The sequence below is a fragment of the Hyperoodon ampullatus genome (genome assembly GCF_949752795.1).
Source record: "Hyperoodon ampullatus genome assembly, chromosome: 17".
NCBI lineage: Eukaryota > Metazoa > Chordata > Mammalia > Artiodactyla > Ziphiidae > Hyperoodon > Hyperoodon ampullatus.
Window position 1 is genome coordinate 24041299 of NC_136930.1, and position 18903 is coordinate 24060201.

Consider the following 18903-nt stretch of genomic DNA (forward strand, 5'->3'; position numbering starts at 1 on the left):
TCAGATACCTGATGAAAGTGCTTTTCTGAAACTGTTTCTTCTCTTTTATATATGGACTTTAAAGAAATCCAAACAAATACTGCAATGCAGTTTTGAAAAACATATAAACTTCAGAAATGCCCACAGTAACAAATGGTATCAGGAGGTACAGTAATTGAAATGTATCAGGACGTATAGGTACAGTTAATTGAAATGGCATGGTAATGTGAAATCTTAAAAGGAATGGTAATGTGAAATATAAAAAGGATGACTAGATAATTTCTACTTCCAAACCTGAAGTAAAATTACAGAATGATAAGCTCATTACTTTATGTAGCAACTAGGAATTGCTACCTTTAAAATATTCATTCTTTCAATGCTTATTTTTGGATTGCCTACTATTTAACAGGTACCATGTTTGGTGCTACACTGATTAATAAAACAAGGTTCTCTGCAAAGAAAGAAATCTTGGCCTAGGAAGTACTCATTATATACTTCTTACAAATTTAGTTAAGTATGGCTTTTGGAACTAAAGAAAAAAAATTTTCCAAAAAGTGAACTTTCTAATTAAGAATGCATATGCACATAAATAGTTAAGTCAAAATTTCAGAGGCTCATAAATACTTAGAAACTCTAAATTGCTAATTGACTATTTCAGTTGATGTGATACCTGTCTCATCAACTGCCTGCATATTTTTCCCAAAGTACATTCTTAACACGCAAAAATTTTTAAAACAATGAAACAAACATTTCAGCCATTCTTGCATACCTACTCTTAGTAAAATACAGAACAAGTTGCATTTTTTAATCTGGACATCTAAGACAATTTAAACGAATCATATTATTCAAGTGAAACAGATGTCCTGAATTTTGTAACACCATGAGCAAACCTGGAGAGATGCAACTGTGATTGAATGTGTGAAGCTGTTAGAATTAATCTTCATCATCTCTTTGAAGAGGTATTATCTGAATTTCTTTGGCTATCCTTTCTCCTAATGTCTTATTGCTTGAAGCAATTATTCTTCGTGACATCAAATCAAATGGTCCACCTAAAATCAAATATGGAACATGGTTATATCCTGTACAAAAGTAATTCCTATAAAACTTGCATAGCAATATGTACTATGGTCAATCATAACATTTTAATACTTTTGACTATCTTTAAAAAGATCTATGCTGTCACATAACCATAATGTTTAAGCTTTGATAATATATAAATGAGTTTCTAAACACCTTCTTTTAGTAAATACCAGTTGTGGAGGGAACTGGTATCTCAGTCACACTAGTATGGAAAATGTCATCTTTTCTCTATTTCACCTTTTGTGTGTTCTATTTCTTCTTTATATTACTCTTATTACCTCTTTAATGTTTGGGAATCTATGGACAGAAAATCTGACTCCAATGCATTTTCACACCACTCTCCTTCCCATTTCCTTAATACTTTGCTGCCTTTCTCCCAGGCCACTGATGAATTATTTTAAACCAGGATCACTCTTACTTTTAAAAATCTCACCACCAGTGCAGAGGAAATATGTAGCCCCTCTAGGCTCAAGGCAGAAAGTGATGGTGGAGGAAGTCCATGTTCAACCACCACCATGGTCACCATTCAGAGAACTCTTGGTACAATTCTCAGATTCAGTGACCTTCTAGACTTTTTCTATAGCCTCTCAAGAGCTCCTGATACTCATATTTGAAGAGGCTAAGCCATTTATCATTATTAATCCCATGCTACCATTAGCTTCTTATCCTTGCCTCTATCTCCCAATGTTTGTTATTTTGATTGTGTAGAAAATTACACGGCTTTTTTTGCCTTAAGAGCTGAGGTATAACATGTAACAAACATTAAAGGAAAAAAGCCATATATAGAGGAAGGTCCAACAGATATGGAAAGAAAAATGCTTTACTGTCCCATAATTTTACCTGTTACATCCAAGAGTACTCCACCAGCTTCAGTCACAATAACACCAGCACCTGCTACATCCCAGCAGTGAATTCCCATTTCATAATATGCATCTGCAACTCCAGCTGCCACGAGGCACATATTAAGAGCTGCTGTTCCAACACCTCGGATCCTAACAAATAACATTTTAAAAATAAGATAGAAAAAGAAATTATTTCAAATAAGGCATTCCTCCTTAACTTCAGTTTCTTTTAAGTGTTGACTGATGCAACAGTCATGATGCACTATATAAATGACAAAACTAATCCTTATGAAGCAATCATTTATAATATAAACTTTAAAACAAGGATATTTGGGGGAAAAATACTGAAGAAAATGCTATAATTCTACTATCATGGCATGCATGTATATTCATTGTGGTCTAAACCCAGGGACAATAGCCCCACAATACAAGTAGTTTACAGAAGGGTGAAAATGTACTCCTGGTCATCCCCAACTGCATGGGCATCAGTACACGTGACCAAAGAGATAATAGCACTGGTGGGCTCTGCTTAGATCTAGGCCTGCCTGGAAAGATTATTTCAGGTTTGCCTTCTCACAGTAGCTTTTCCTTGGAAATATATCAAGTTAAGGTAAGTACAGACATTACTTTATTAGCCATTATAATAATAACTGATTCAGGAAAGAATCATCAATAAATGCTAAAATGAGTGGATGAATGATATTTACATATCAAAGTATCTCCCTATAAGATACACAATAATTACAATGGGAAAGACAGCAAGATCATTACCAAGTGATCAAAGTTAATATTCAATAATGGGACAAAAAGGTACCATGTGCCTCCTGATATAATGCACTGAGAAGGAAATAACAGTACTTCTGTAGCATTCCTGCCCAAAATGCATAACCCAAATCTAATCATGAGGAAACCCAACAAATTCAATCAAAAGGCATACTGTAAAATAATTACCCTATGTTTTTCAAAAATGTCAAGGTCATAAAAGATAGACTAAACAACTGCTCCAGATTAAAAGAAATTGATGAGAAATGGCACCTAAATGCAGTGTATGATCCTGGATTGGATCTTGGATTAGAATTCTATCAAAATACAAATTAAGTCACTATATTAGATAATGTATCAAACTTAATTTCCTGATTTTAGTAATTGTGGTTATGTTAAAGAATGTCCCTTTTATCAAAAATATACACACTGAAATGTTTAAGAAAAAGAGGTCATCATGTCTGTAAGTTACTACTTTCAAATGGGTTTTACTCAAGCTTCTGTTTTAGTTGTTTAAACCTCTGAAAATAAAGCAGTCAGGTCTGTTCACTGAGTTCCTTCACTATTTATTTTTAAAGAAATAAGGGGATTCCACATATGAGTGATATCATATGATATGTGGAATCTAATTTTTAAAAATGAAACAAATGAACTTACTTACAAAACAGAAACAGACTTACAGATATAGAAAACAAGCCATGGTTACCAAAGGGGAGACACAGTGGGAAGGGATAAATCAGGAGCTTGGGATGAACATACACACACTGGGATGAACATACACACACTACTATATGTAAGACAGATAACCAACAAGGACCTACTGTATAGCACAGGAAACTCTACTCAATATTCTGGGATAACCTATATGAAAAAAGAATCTAAAAAAGGATGAATATATGTATATGTATAACTGAATCACTTTGCTGTACACCTGAACTAACAAAACATTGTAAATTAACTATACCCCAATAAAATTAAAATTAAAAAAAAAGAAATAATGGGAAATTGATGACTAATCTGGTATTTGTTTTGTTTCTTAAAAATAAAAAAAGTACTACACCTGAGTACATCCTTCATGCCAAAGCAATTTTTTTTTAAAAAAGGATCAGAATTACATGATGCCTTTGATTTCAAATACATTTTACTGCCTATATTTTTACTATATGTCAAATTTAAGAACGAACTAGCAACCTCAATAAACTTCCATAGGTGTTTGACTGCTTTCCAAATATATAAACCCAAATTAACTTTAGTGGCATTTTTAGTTTATAAATAATGGTGTATTTTCCTCCTTTTCTCAAGGGTATGTGATAGTTCATATCTCATGTCATAGAAAGAAAATACCAAGATCGTTCACAAATTATCTCTTGGTATTCTATTCAAACATAGAACCCTAGGCTGGAAGAACAATGCTATAGGCATTGTTCTTCCAGCACAGCATATAGGCTATGCTTCTGTCTACTTTTGATGTGTATCAATGGCTCTCAGTCAAGAGACCTTTTGATCAGAAAGCATATTCTTTTATGGACAAATATTACTAAATATTATTAATTACCAAATAATTGAGTCTGCGGTCTAGATTTTGCATATGTGTCCTGAATTCTGTTAGTCTGATCCTCCTATACAGCTAGGACGGTAATAGAGTAAAAAAGACTATCTTGAGAATCATAAAGATTTGAGTTTGCTCCCCTACTCAGTTGCTTAAAAACTATAATTTTGAAAAAGTTTCTTCTTCAAGTTTTAGCTTTCTTGTCATCAAAATGGAGATACCAACTTACCTTGGCTATGGCTGCAATGATTAGAAACAACAGACGTAAAGCACCTAGCAGAGGGCCTAGCCTCAAAAAATAGTAGCTAGGGCTTCCCTGGTGGCGCAGTGGTTGAGAGTCCGCCTGCCGATGCAGGGGACACGGGTTCGTGCCCCGGTCTGGGAAGATCCCACATGCCGCGGAGCGGCTGGGCCCGTGAGCCATGGCCGCTGGGCCTGTGCGTCCGGAGCCTGTGCTCCGCAACGGGAGAGGCCACAACAGTGAGAGGCCCACATAACGCAAAAAAAAAAAAAAAAAAAAAAAGTAGCTATATTTATGAAGAAATTATTCCCTACAGCATGATACCAGAAAACATCATTGAAGTAAACAAATACAGTGCATTTCATTGAACAAATCCCAAAAAATTAGACAAAGGAAATTGACCCATAATGATTTACTTTGCCTCATAAATGTCATTTATAATTAATATATAATTATACTTCAATTTAAAATAAAAGGAGGTGGTATCTCTTGGGACAAAGTGAAGGAAAAGCAGGAGCTAAGAGTGAAAAAATTAAAGATCCTGAGAAATGAAAGAGAAACAAGACATGCCAATCCTCACCTCCCACCACCACTTAACAGAAATTCATAACAGAACCTACACAGAAGGGTAGAACTGACAGGATAAGGAGCTCTGAAACCAGGAACCCAGATCACAAAGTGAACAGAAATAGAAAAAGTAGACACGTCCACACAGATCTACTGTGAAACATCAGACATTGCTAATAAAAGTGTTTGGGGTTTTTTTGACTCATAAAGTGTCTCTGCAAAAAACTGAGCACAGAAATGAACAAAACAAAATAAAACAAGGAAAAAATAAAACAAGAGATGACTGAACTCAGAAAAGAAGTGGGACAAAAAAGACAAAATTCTATCAGGAATGAAGACTAAATTGCAAGGTCCCCTAAAGAGAACAGATGCAAATGAAAACTTAATAAAGGGCAGTGAGGAAAAGAGATAAAAGAAAGAAGTAAAATGGGTCAGAGAGAAAGTGGCTGAAAAGGAAGAAACAAAGAAGATTTAATGTTCCTGCTGGTGTCTATGAAGAAGAAAATGAAAACAGCAGAAGTGAACTAATATTTAAAACTAAAACTCAAGAAAACTTTCTAGAAAATAAAAAAAAAAGATATGAATCTACCTGTTATAGGGAGAAAACATCCCAGAATGAGCAATTCCAAGATATACCCTTATAAAAGGGTCAGCCATGGAAGATTAAAAGAAAAAAAATTTTCTCAGAGCCTCCAAGTAAAAAATGAAATAATGTAAAAGCCAAGAAGATTAGATTGGCATCAGATTTCTCATAACATACAAAGCAAGGCAACAGTATAATAGCATTTTTTTTTCAATTTGGGTTTTTAATTTATTTACTTATTTTAGTTTTGGCTGTGTTGGGTCTTCGTTGCTGTGCACGGGCTTTCTCTAGTTGCAGCGAGCAGGGGCTACTCTTCATTGCAGTGCGCAGGCTACTCATTGCGGTGGCTTCTCTTGTTGTGGAGCAGGGGCTCTAAGCACACGGGCTTCAGTAGTTGTGGCACACGGGCTTAGCTGTTCCACGGCATGTGGGATCTTCCTGGATCAGGGCTCAAACCCGTGTCCCCTGCATTGGCAGGCAGATTCTTAACCACTGCGCCACCAGGGAAGCCCTGTAATAGCATTTTTAAGAAATGTACTTCAGGACTTCCCTGGTGGCATAGTGGTTAAGAATCCGTCTGCCAATGCAGGGGACATGGGTTTGATCCGTGGTCCAGGAAGATCCACATGCCTTGGAGCAACTAAGCCCATGCGCCACAACTACTGAGCCTGCACTCTAGAGCTCACATGCCACAACTACTGAAGCCTGTGCGCCTAGAGCCTGTGCTCTGCAACAAGAGAAGCCACCGCAGTGAGAAGCTCACGCACCACAACGAAGAGTAGCCCCCACTCACCGCAACTAGAGAAAGCCCACGAAGCAAAAAATAAATTAAAAAATTAAAAATTTCTAAAAAAAAAAAAAGAAAAAAAAGCAATGTACTTTATACTTTCTTTCACTAAGGATGTTCTATCCAGCCAAGCTGTCCTTCATGTTTCAAGACCACAGAAAAACAGTTTGGAATGTGCCAGATCTCATGGAATACCGTGTGCATGTGCCCTTCTCAAGGAATCTACTAAGAGATGAGCTTCATCTAATCTAAAGGTGATTGGTGTTAAATCAAAAACAAACAGAGACCAGCCTTGAAAATTCCCTGAGCAGACAAAACCAGTTTAGTCATGCAAACAAAGCTTAATTTAGCATATTTTGCAAAACTAACTCAACCTGGGTCATTTCTTGCTTATGCTCTGGAAATGACAAGCAAAACTTAAATTGTTTCTCAAGGTTGATATGAGGTAACCACTAATCAATTCCCTATCATTAAAAAAAATTCTATTATAGCCAATCACTGTGAAGAATAAATAGTCACTGCTTTCTCACTTTATAAGCTGCTTTATAACAATATATGCCTGAGCCTCATTTCATGTTTTGGTCAGGGTGTTCCTGGTTTGCAAACTGTCTTTTTGGTGTGTGCACAATAAACTTTTACTAATTATACTTCAGTGATTCACTGGTTTTAATGCCGTGACTTATGAACTTTTGACACCAGGAAAACTTCATGGAAGGACTGTGAGCATTTTATAAAGTCAAAAACTAAGACCACAGGATGGGACCGTGGGTGAAAGAATATGTAATAATAACACGTCTGACAAAGTAGAAAGAATGCAACTTAAAAAACTGGATGAAAAGGGAGAGAAAAAGGGGAAAGTAGAGTAAAATCATTGAATGTCATATAGGTAACAGGTGGAAGCCAAAACATTCTGGAGCCTTTACAGAGAGTAAATGGTCAAGTAAGAAACGAGAATATTAAGAGCATTATAAAGAGTTTTAATATAAAAGAAACCCACTAGAATAAAATTGAACCTTTCATAAATTTCTATTTCTAAAAAGAAAAAAAGCAGAGAGGATACACCAAATAAATAACTATAACATAATATACAAAGTAATTACAATGTAAGATAATACAACAGAATTGAGACCAAACAAAATGGTCATATCAATAAATGAGTAAGCCTAACTTTTTTATGAAAAAAGATTTTCAAATTGATTATAAAGCAAAACTCCACTCTACGCTGTATTCAAGAGATGCACTTAAAACTCAGTGATTCAAAAGGACTAAAAATAAGAGTGGACAAAGCTTTACCAGGCACAATTCTGATGTCAAAGTAGATTTCAAGTTCAAACATCAAAGTACAATACAGAATGTACTTTTTTTTCAGTGCATATGGAAGTTCCACAAAAATTGATCATATACTGGGCACAAAGAAAACATAAAGTTCCATAATATATATTTATTATAATGTAATAAAACTACAAATTAACAATGAAATTAAAAAAGCAAAAAAAAGTCATTTCCTCATGGAAATTTAAGAACACAACTCTTGGGTGAAAAGGGAAGTACAAACAGAAGTAACAAATTTTGTGAAAAATAATGGAAATGAAAACACATCAGAATCTATGGGATACATTTAAAGCAGTAATCAGATAAAAATTCATAGCCTAAATACTTACATCAATAAAAATCAAAGCATAAAAATAAATTCTCTACTTAAAAAGGAAAAAAGAAAAGGAAACAACAAAATGAACAAAAAGAAAGCACAATGATGAAAATAATAAAGCAGAGGAGAAAAACAGTAGACCAGATTAATAAGCAAAATCTTGGTTCTTTGAAAAAACATAAAATAGACAAATCACCAAGTAACTTAATCAAGATTTTTTAAAAAGAAGAAGAAAGCACAAATATACAAAATAAGAAATGATAAGGGGGAAATAACTACTGATACAGAGAGGCCAGAAATAAACTGTAAGATTCTACCTTGTATACCTCTATGCAAATAACTTGAAAACTTAGAGGAAGTGGGTAATTACTTAGGCTGTGGAAATGTTCTGGATTAAAGGTGGCAAAAGAGACATGGCAACTAAACATAATACTGACCCTAGACTGAATCTTGCACTGGAGGAAGAAAAATGCTATAAAAGACATTATTAGGTCAACTGACAAAGCTATATATGTATGGATGGTAGACTAGATAAAGAGCAAATTCATGAAGTCAATAATTGTACTGTGGTTATAGAAGAGAGTATCCTTATTCTTAGGAAATAACAAACTGAAGTATTTAGGGGTAAAGAGCCATGATCTAAATAATTTACCATGAAATAGTTCAGAGAAAAAAAGGAGTATATTTACACAAACACACACACACACACATACACACACAGAGAGAGACAGAGACAGAGAAAAGGAATGATAAAATGATAAAGCAAACGGGGTACAATGTTAACAATAGGTGAAGCTGGATAAACTGTATACTACTGTTTCTTGTAGTTTTTTATTTCTGAAAATTTTGTTAAATTTGAAATTATTTTCAAATAAAAGTTTTAAAAATTACATTATAAAATTAGAATTATGGTACTGATCCCATGTCTATTAATTAAAAATTTCATTGCTAAAGAAAAATTCATTCCTTAGAATGTCAAATTATCTATAATGTTAACAAAGAATGTTCAACTTTAGGGAGAAAGTGAAAAGAGCTTACCCATGGATGGGAAGGCAAAGAAGCCTTTCCATATTAGAAAGAATAATTCTCACAGTCTCTGGTGTTCTGGAAGAGCCCAACTCTGTCACCAAGAGTGATTTGGTAACATCTAAAAGAAAATGTTTTAAATAATCATTAGAGTTTATTAATAAGAATTCTGATAAAAAATTTGATACTTGTAACTCAGAACAAATTGGACATTTTTATTCCTCTTCCTAGTTGTACCATATTTGTTTCTTTCTAAGGCTTTAAATATTAAAATACTTATCAATTTATTAATCTCTTTTAGTTATTTTATCATCATTTTTATAATCATCAAAAAGAGTCTAGCTCCTTAGACCACACTCCCAAAAGTACAGAATATAACCAATCTGCCTGCATGCATGACACATTTAGTGGGAAACGAGCAAACGTCTTACATATTTTTTTAAAAAGTGGAATCTAGGGGGCTTCCCTGGTGGCGCAGTGGTTGAGAGTCCGCCTGCCGATGCAGGGGACACGGGTTCGTGCCCCGGTCCGGGAAGATCCCACATTCCGCAGAGCGGCTGGGCCCATGAGCCATGGCTGCTGAGTCTGCACGTCCAGAGCCTGTGCTCCGTAACGGGAGAGGCCACAACAGTGAGAGGCCCACGTACCGCAAAAAAAAAAAAAAAAAAAAAAAAAAGTGGAATCTAGAAATTAAATAATTTATATATAGATTTGAAAAAGACAAAAATTAAAATTAAATGGTAGCACTGTTGGCAGGAATGTAAAGTGGTGCAGCCATTATGGAAAACAGTATGGAGGTTCCTCAAAAAACTAAAAATGGAATTGCTGTATGATCCAGCAATCCCACTCCTGGGCATATATCCAGATAAAACTATAATTTGAAAAGATACATGCATCCCTATGTTCAGGGCAGCACTATTTACAATAGCCAAGACGCAGAAACAAACTAAATGTCCATCAACAGATTAATGGATAAAGAAGATGTGGTATAAAAATACAATGGAGTATTACTCAGCCATAAAAAAGAATGAAATAATGCCATTTACAGCTACATGGATGGACCTAGAGATTATGATACTAAGCGAAGTAAATCAGAAAGAGAAAGATACCACATGATATCACTTATATGTGGAATCTAAAATATGATGCAAATGAACATATCTACAAAACAGAAACAGACTCAGATATAGAGAACAGACTTGTGGTTGCCAAGGGGGATGGAAGGATTGGGAGTCTGGGACTAGCAGATGCAAACTATAATATACAGAATGCATAAACAACAAGGCTTACTGTACAGCACAGGGAACTATATTCAATATCTTGTGATAAAGCATAATGGAAAAGAATATATATATGTATAACTGAATGTTGGGTTAGTTTCTGCTATACAGCAAAGTGATTCAGTTATACATATATATGTATTCTTTTTCATATTCTTTTCCATTAGGCTTATCACAGGATACTGAATATAGTTCCCTGTGCTATACAGTAGAACCTTGTTGTTTATGCATCCTATATATAATAGTTTTATGCCTCATTTTTAATGATTCCCAACTTGAAGTGCCTTTTCCCCCTCAATTTACTAATAACTGGGCCCAATGGCATCAGAACAAAGGAATTCTACAAAGAATTTGAGAGGCAGTGGCTGAAGCAATAAAACGTGAACGCCATGAGGGCAGAGAGTCATTCTCACTCATCTTCCTCCCCAGCCCCTGACAAAACGCAAGGCTCAAGTGTCTCCTTCTCCATCGCACTTGCTTCCCCTGCTTCCACTACTACATCCAAAATTGTAGTCACAATTAAAAAGTACAGAGAGGGCTTCCCTGGTGGTGTAGTGGTTAAAAGTCCATCTGCCGATGCAGGGGACATGGGTTCGTGCCCCGGTCTGGGAAGATCCCACATGCCGCGGAGCAGCTGGGCCCGTGAGCCATGGCCGCTGAGCCTGCGCGTCCGGAGCCTGTGCTCCGCAACGGGAGAGGCCACAACAGTGAGAGGCCCACGTACCGCAAAAAAAAAAAAAAGTACAGAGAAAACAGACACAATTTAAGAATCAGTTAACACTTCGAGAGCTCTACAGGTTAACATTCAAAAACAATAGCATACGAATACATAATATCAATCACACCAAAAATTAGAGGATAAACCTACCTTCTTGGCGTGAAACTTGTAGTTTTTGACCATTACAAAAGGCACCTTTTCCTTTCCGGCCAGTATACATCTTATCCTCCATGCAACTGTATACAATTCCAAATTCCATCTGCAGAAGGAAAACAAGTTTCCTTTACCAAACCTGAGTATTCTTTCTCATGTCATCCATACTTTTTCTAAGAAAGTAACAACAAAATCTGGTATACTAATAATGTTTTCAAATGGCTAAACCGCGGGATATTTAAAATGCTAATTCCCAGCTTAGAGGAAAGAAGTCATCAGTCCTAAACACTTGACTCCTGTCTCATCCATGTCTAAATTTAAGGGCACCCACCTTGACCTCTCTCCTTCCTGCCTCAGATGAAGACAGATGGTTCCTGTTTTCTAGGGTGAATCCTTCCTCCTGCTATACTTCTCTGAAAAATTGCTCCATCAACTGACTCCTCCTCTCTTGGACTTTCATTCCGGGACTTCTCGCCAAATTTCTTCCTCCCTCACAAAACTTTCAAAACATTACCTTCTCCTTTTCTCTTCACTGCCAAAGAGTGGTCTAGACTTTGCACCTCCCATTCTCTTACTACATTACAATTTGGCTTCTTCCCTGATCACGCATCTCCTGAAACTCCTTGCAAAGAGGTCATCGATGCACTCTTGCTGACCAAACGCCTCTTCTGAAGATTTGGAGACTGCTGACCATCACCAGTTAATCCCATACTCCGTGTTCCTGGCAGTACTCTCCTAGACCTCCTACTACACTCACTGATCTGTCTTGGTGTCACAGTTTCTTATGACCTTCTTCTCTGCCGAACCCCTATAAGTTGTGTTCCCCAGCGTTTTTCATCCTTCCCTTTCTTCCACTTCCCTTTTAGCTCCCTCGATTCTTACAGGTGTGTTCTTTCCAGTCCACAAAGTCAACTACCTCTCTAACTGTGGCTCCCACCAACCCCGTCTTCACTGGTCAGCAGCTGTGCTTTAGAACCTAGGCCTGCAGAAACCTCAACTGAGGAGGTCAAACTCACTCACTACCTGATCACACATGCCTCATTCCTTCCCCATTAGTCACTTCCTTCCAATTTTATCTTGAAAACACTTCCTGATTTTTGGCATTTCCTCAGCCATTCTCCCCACCTCCATCTGAGTTCAGAATCACCTGCCCCTCTGGTGTGACCTCTACGTTGCTGGAATTATCTGCCACTCTGCATTTAAAAACCTCTACTGGTTTCCTAACACCTAAAAACAAAATCTAAATGTTCTGACATGGACAGGCCATGGTGCCTCACGGCAAGACCACAACTAACTCACCTCGTTGGTTCTGCTCCTGCCATTTCCAGAGTTTTGCTCACAATGAACATCTCACCGTTCCCCACACACATCATGCTCTTCTCCAAACTGTTCTTTCTGATTAAAATGCAGTGCTTTCCTTTTCTTCTTTATCTGGCAAACCCCTAATTTGCTATGACCCAACTCACATGACCAAATTCTAAGACCCCTTCCATTTAGTGTGAAGATTTCCCCAAACTACTCTTGGCAGAATTGGTTACACCCTCTTCATGTTCTCATAGTATTTTTTTTTTTCACAGTTCCATCACATATTACCTTTATCTGTTCACACATGTAACTTTTGCACTGAACTGGGAATTCAACAGCCCAGGGCTGATTAAATGAGAAATGCTCACCTATCTCCCTTTGAATGTTCTCACTGATTAACACAATCCTGTGCCTAAGATTTCATTTGCACTAATTTGTGTTTTTATTTTCGGAGATTTCTTAACTCTCTTGTGTACACGCTGATCAAATATATCGCAAGCCCCCTGAAAACAGTTATGTAAGATGTTAGTAAACATCATTCGTGTTTTGATCAATCAAATACCCAAACAGCACAGAAATGTAACAGAGATTGTACTCTACTGGGCTTTAGATACAGCAAGTGTTCAGGTTCCTGAACAAAGTCTGCATTTTCTAACCATGCCTGGCCCTTTCCATTTCCGGATGTTTCCCTTCACAATGCCTACTAAAGCATTCCTAGCTCAAAGCGCACCTCTTCCATTAAGCATTTTAGACCCTACATCAATGCCTATCTTATCTGACTCTATCATATATATAATGGTGATTAAATAGTGAATCATATTTCAGTTACTTTTGTGTATTTTTTCCTTATAAAATCTTCTCAGAAAACATTACATTTTCTTCACTGGAAAAAGTATCATGACAAGTTTAACAGTTCTGGAGTTTATTTCAAAATAATGCAGCTACATAAATTGAATAGAAGCAAACCTAAATTATTATGGAGACACATTTACTCTTTCTCAGAAAATGAGAGCAAGGCATTTTACCAACCATAAATTTAAACAACATACCTTTTTATTTACAACAAAGCCAATTGAAACAGCTACAAAAGGAAATCTTTAAAAAAAAACACACACACACATAAATTTATCAAAATAGAACTTATTTTCAACAAACATGTTTTTTCATAATAAAACTGCTTACAAATTTTTTCATATGAACAGTCTTATCCCTCTTCCCCCAGAACTGTGTGTACAGTATGCAACCCTTTGTGTAAATCGTAGGGGATGGGGAGGGTAGAATATACAGATGCATACATACAGGATGCTTCTACAGGCATGAGACATCTCTGAAAGGATTCACAAGAAGCTGATAACAATGGTCACCTTCCAGAGATGGGTCCTGAGAAGCTGGGGTCAGAAGTGGGAAGGCCACTTGGCACTGTATGACATTTCATACCATTTAAATGTAGAATTCCATGAATATAGTTTTAATTTTAACAAAAATGGGATCATACTATACACTATATTATAATCTTCTCTATGTTATATAATATTATGAGCATCTTTCCACATTAATATTCCATCACATAACGATTCTACATCTTAGCTTTATGGCTTTAACAATTCTATTAGTAAAGATACACACAGCTACGTGGTAACTTCAAATATGACAACTATGTGTCATCCCACCAAACTAGGCTACTCATTTGAACTCTCACTGGCAATTCCATCAGGCTTTCTTCTAAATATCCTGAGTTATATACTTACTTTGTGCCAGGCACTAGAGTAAGTTCTTATATAAATGTACAACTCATTGAGTCCCATCAACAAGCAATTCTATGAGCAGGTACCATTAATGTGCCCATTTTATAGAATGAAAAAAAAAACCTGACGCTTAGAAAGATTAAGCAACTTGCTCAAGGTCACAATTCACACATCCTAAAACACATGCTCTTTTGAACAGTTTTTTTCTCCTGGATTGAACCCATTCTATATAGACAACACTCCAGTATTGAGTTAGTTATTTCCTTAATTGATCTCAAAGCAGCAATGTTACTTGCATACATTTTTATGTGGTTTCAACAGTGAGAAAAAGAATGGTGAACAGGGCACTTCCCTGCACAAGACAAGTCTACAACATTAATAGTTCATCACCTCTTCCATAGCTGATGAAAATTATGCATAATACACTTACAAACTACTCTACAATTTACACAGTTCTCTAAAGTATATATGTTTGTGAACAAAATATCCAACAGTCCATTCAGTTAATACATAAACAGTAATTACAATATGAAAAATTTTAAAACATACCCATGTACAAAGTTAGTTGTTCCATCAATAGGGTCAATGATCCACGTAGGGCTGTCAGTTAAAATACTTTTTTCCCCAGCTGCCACAGATTCCTCACCAATGAAACTAAAAACAAAAACGACAAACTCTGAATCTTTACATTGCTTTCAATAATTTTCAAACCTTAAGCTACCCAGGGTCTACTATAAAACATAACAAAAGTCCGTATACTACACTTTTCTATTGTTTTTCCTGCAGACGGATGAAAGTGAGAAAGTTTTACTTCGCCCAAACAAAGTCATGTGAAAAATAACAGAATTTGAAATTCTCAAATGTAATGCCAGGATAAGTGAAGGCACACATGCTGAAAAGGGAATTTGCTGCAGATGAGAACTTACTAAGGAAATGTGGAGGTTTTAAAAATAAGTCCACAGATTCTCTCATACTCCTCTCTTCAAGAGGTAGAGCCTAACACCCTTTGCCTTGAGGGTGAATTTGGACTTAGTGACTCGTTTCTAACCAACAGAACAAAGTGGAAGTGACAACGTGCAACTTGGAAGACTCCTTCACAAAATGGCACTGAGGTTTCCATCTTATTCACTCTATTTCTTCCTCCCTCCCCTTCCCTCTGTCGCTCTGGGGGAAGCCAGCCACCATGTTATCAGCTGCTCTGTGGAGAGGCCCAGATGGTAAGTAATCGAGGGGAGGTGCCGCAGACAACCCATGAGGAACTGAAGTCACCAACAATCACATAAGTGAATGGACCCTTCCGCCCCAGTTGAGCCTGAGGTGACCCACAGTTTGACTATAACGTCACGTGACCCTGGCAAGAAAAATGCAGCCCAGCTACTACCATGTTCCTGACCCTAGAAAACTCTAAGATAATAAATGTTTGCTGTCTAGAGCTGCTAAGTTTTTAGGGTAACTTTCTATACAGCAATAGATAATATACAGAACATTAAATAAGTCAATGAGAAAGCAAATCACCCACTAAAATTACTGTGTCTACATGCTTTCCTAAAACACGCTACACAGTAAATCTCAGGTGAATTCTGTAAATGGTGTCTGAGTTCACTGCATTTCTTCTTTTCATTGCTACTTTCTTTTTTATTTATGTCCTTTATTCAATACTGAACAGTCCTAATAATCATTATCATAATTTTCTTGTATCTCTTTTTCTCTTGGCTATAAACATTTTCATTGAGAAGATATATATTTAGTTTTAAACATTTTTTTTCTCCTCAGTGACTAAAATATCAGGAATGGCCAATGGCATGATCACAAAGAAGCAGAGAATGACAATGTTAAACCTTTTAAATGATGCCAATATTTTGGTTATATTTCTGTGCCTATAAAGAAAGCCCTGATCTTAGTATTTTCTCTCAAACTCCTTAAAGCTACCATGACTTTAGCACCTAAAAAAGTTGGCAATATAGAGAATAAAACTAAACTTTTAAATCTTGTCTATGCCAGACACTTGTCACGTCAACTTAACGGCATCCCAACACTCCTATTACTAATAAGGAATCCAAATAGCCCCTGTCCACTGCTCCCTGGAAGTGTCAGCTTAGGCAAACAATCTGAGTTCAGCTAGCAGATGTTCTTGCCCAGGATTTGTAATCTTGAGCTAATGGGGTAAAGATATCCAAAGTGAGCAGAGTCAGGAGTGACGCTACCAGCAGCATCTGAAGCAATGGAAGCTACCAGCAGCATCTGAAGCAATGGCTCCTAACCCTAACCCTAACCCTAACCCAATCCTAACCCTAACCCTAACCCAATCCTAACCCTAACCCTAACCCTAACCCTAACCCAACCCAATCCTAACCCTAACCCTAACCCAATCCTAACCCTAACCCTAACCCTAACCCAATCCTAACCCTAACCCTAACCCAATCCTAACCCTAACCCTAAGTCCTAACCAGCTCTGCCTTCCTCCCTGTTTCCCACCTGAGCCCTGCTCTCAGGGCTCCTGAGCCGCCCAACACCCTCCAAATAAATTCCCGTTCAGCTTAAATGAAGTACAGTCAATTACTGGGTCTAAAATCAAAATTTCTGTCTAGTACTATTGACTCCAACCTAGATTTCATTCTTATCACAAGAAATTGAAATAAGAAATACCTGTGAGATGGATACTTTTCCTTTATGGAAGAGATAAGCATTTTTTCAACTTTTTGGTCCGTAACAGTTACCAAATCAACTGGAGAACTTTTGATCATAACATTCATTTCATTTTTTAGGGCTTCACGAGCCATCTAAAAAGATTTTTTGGCAAGCAAATAGGAAAAGCATAAGTCATTTTAAATCAAACTAAAAGCTGAAATACAGAAATGGTTTGAAACATTCAATCTGTCTTAAATGCTATTCTTAAATATTTCTTACCACAGTGTAAATAAAAGAAATCCTTAGGGGTTATGACCTTCTAGGTATAAAATCATAGAATCTTACATCCTAGTTTAGATTCACAACTGTCATCACAAAAAGTTTAATGACATAAAATTAAAGTATCACACCACTAAAGTTTAATAAAATGAAAACAAATACAGATTAATCAAAGTACATGTTTTGTTTAACAAGGCAACCACACGCTGTCCACATCCAACACATCATGGCTGAAAAGATTTCAGTTCATACCTCTCCAGCTTGTCTTGCTAGTGTTACTGCATAATCCATGCATTCCTGCCAAAGATCAGCCATCTTCTGAACAGATTTAACACATACAAAGATACAGCAGTTACAAATCTCTAAAAATCTTAATCATAGAATAGTTAGTTCACAAAAACACCTCAATTTGCAACATACTTTTATTCAGGATTCACCCTCTACCTGATTCTAGAGTTCAGTTTTTTTCAGTATTCACTCACAGGTCCATTAAGAAACACTTTTTATCTAAATTACTTCACTTCTATTGTAAAAACATTTTCATAACAAAAAGTATTCTATAAAAGTGTCTCCCAGGGGCTTCCCTGGTGGCGCAGTGGTTGAGAGTCCGCCTGCCGATGCAGGGGATACGGGTTCGTGCCCCGGTCTGGGAAGATCCCACATGCCGCGGAGCGGCTGGGCCCGTGAGCCATGGCCGCTGAGCCTGCGCGTCCGGAGCCTGTGCTCTGCAACGGGAGTGGCCACAACAGTGAGAGGCCCGCGTACCGCAAAAAAAAATAAATAAATAAATAAATAAATAAATAAATAAATAAATAAAAGTGTCTCCCAAAGTGCCCATACCATATACATTTTAAAAAACAGCATTGGTCTAGGGAATGGAGAAGAAAGGACACAAGAAATGTCTTAAAAGACAGGTGCATGTTTGGGTTAAAAATAAAGTGACAATTAGAGAAAGAACACAGGGAACACAGACAGTTTTCAGCATCTGCAGTTTTGGCATCCGTGCATTCCACTAACCACAGATAGAAATTAAAGAAGCTTTGAAGGGAAGGAGAAGAAGGCACATGTACTAATTCAATGTCAGGAAGTTCAGTACCTTATACACGCGAATTTATTTTTAATGAGGTTGTAAAGATGAAGAACTTAAAGCTCAGTGATTATAAATAATTTGCCCAAGGTTTTATTAGACAGATGACCCAGTCAGAATTCGAACTCAGTTCTGAATTTAAAGTCCACTGCTCTTTCTATCATAACATTCTGAGGAAAGAAAATTCCAGGACTAAAAAAATAACAATAAAATAAAAAAGGAATTTCCCCAAGTTTCAGAGAGGAAAAAAAGTAACACATTCTTGTCTTCTGAACTGTCCAGCTTTCCACTGACTTCTGAAGAGAAGACTAAACTAACTCACCACTGGCTTGACCACACTCTAAAACCTGTACCCAGGACAGTGAAGCTTTTCAGGCTGTCAGACTCAGAAAAATGTGGATCATTTATAAAGCAACCCTAATTTTGTCATCTTTATATTTGAGAATAACTTACACAGAGTTTCACCTTGAAGACTGGTAGGAAATCCCAATCATGGTGCTCACAGTATAGGAATGGGGAGGGGAAGAGAGGGAGGGGAAGGGAAGGGAGGACAAAGGACAGATACTTTGAGCTGTTTCTGCTAGTTGCTTCTTCTTCTTGATATGAGCATTTAAATAATTTTAAAAGGAAGCCACTTTTTGAGT

General features: G+C 36.8%; 1 protein-coding gene across 1 annotated transcript; it reads right to left on the bottom strand.

Annotated features, from left to right (window-relative positions):
* Window positions 1–912: 912 nt before the first annotated feature.
* Window positions 913–17487, bottom strand: IMPA1 (inositol monophosphatase 1; the record flags this gene model as incomplete). Its single annotated transcript, XM_079722535.1, has 8 exons — window positions 913–1028; window positions 1900–2051; window positions 9077–9185; window positions 11213–11321; window positions 13570–13615; window positions 14815–14919; window positions 16912–17045; window positions 17425–17487. 8 exons carry the CDS (start codon window positions 17485–17487, stop codon window positions 913–915), a joined length of 834 nt encoding a protein of 277 aa, XP_079578661.1.
* Window positions 17488–18903: the final 1416 nt, after the last annotated feature.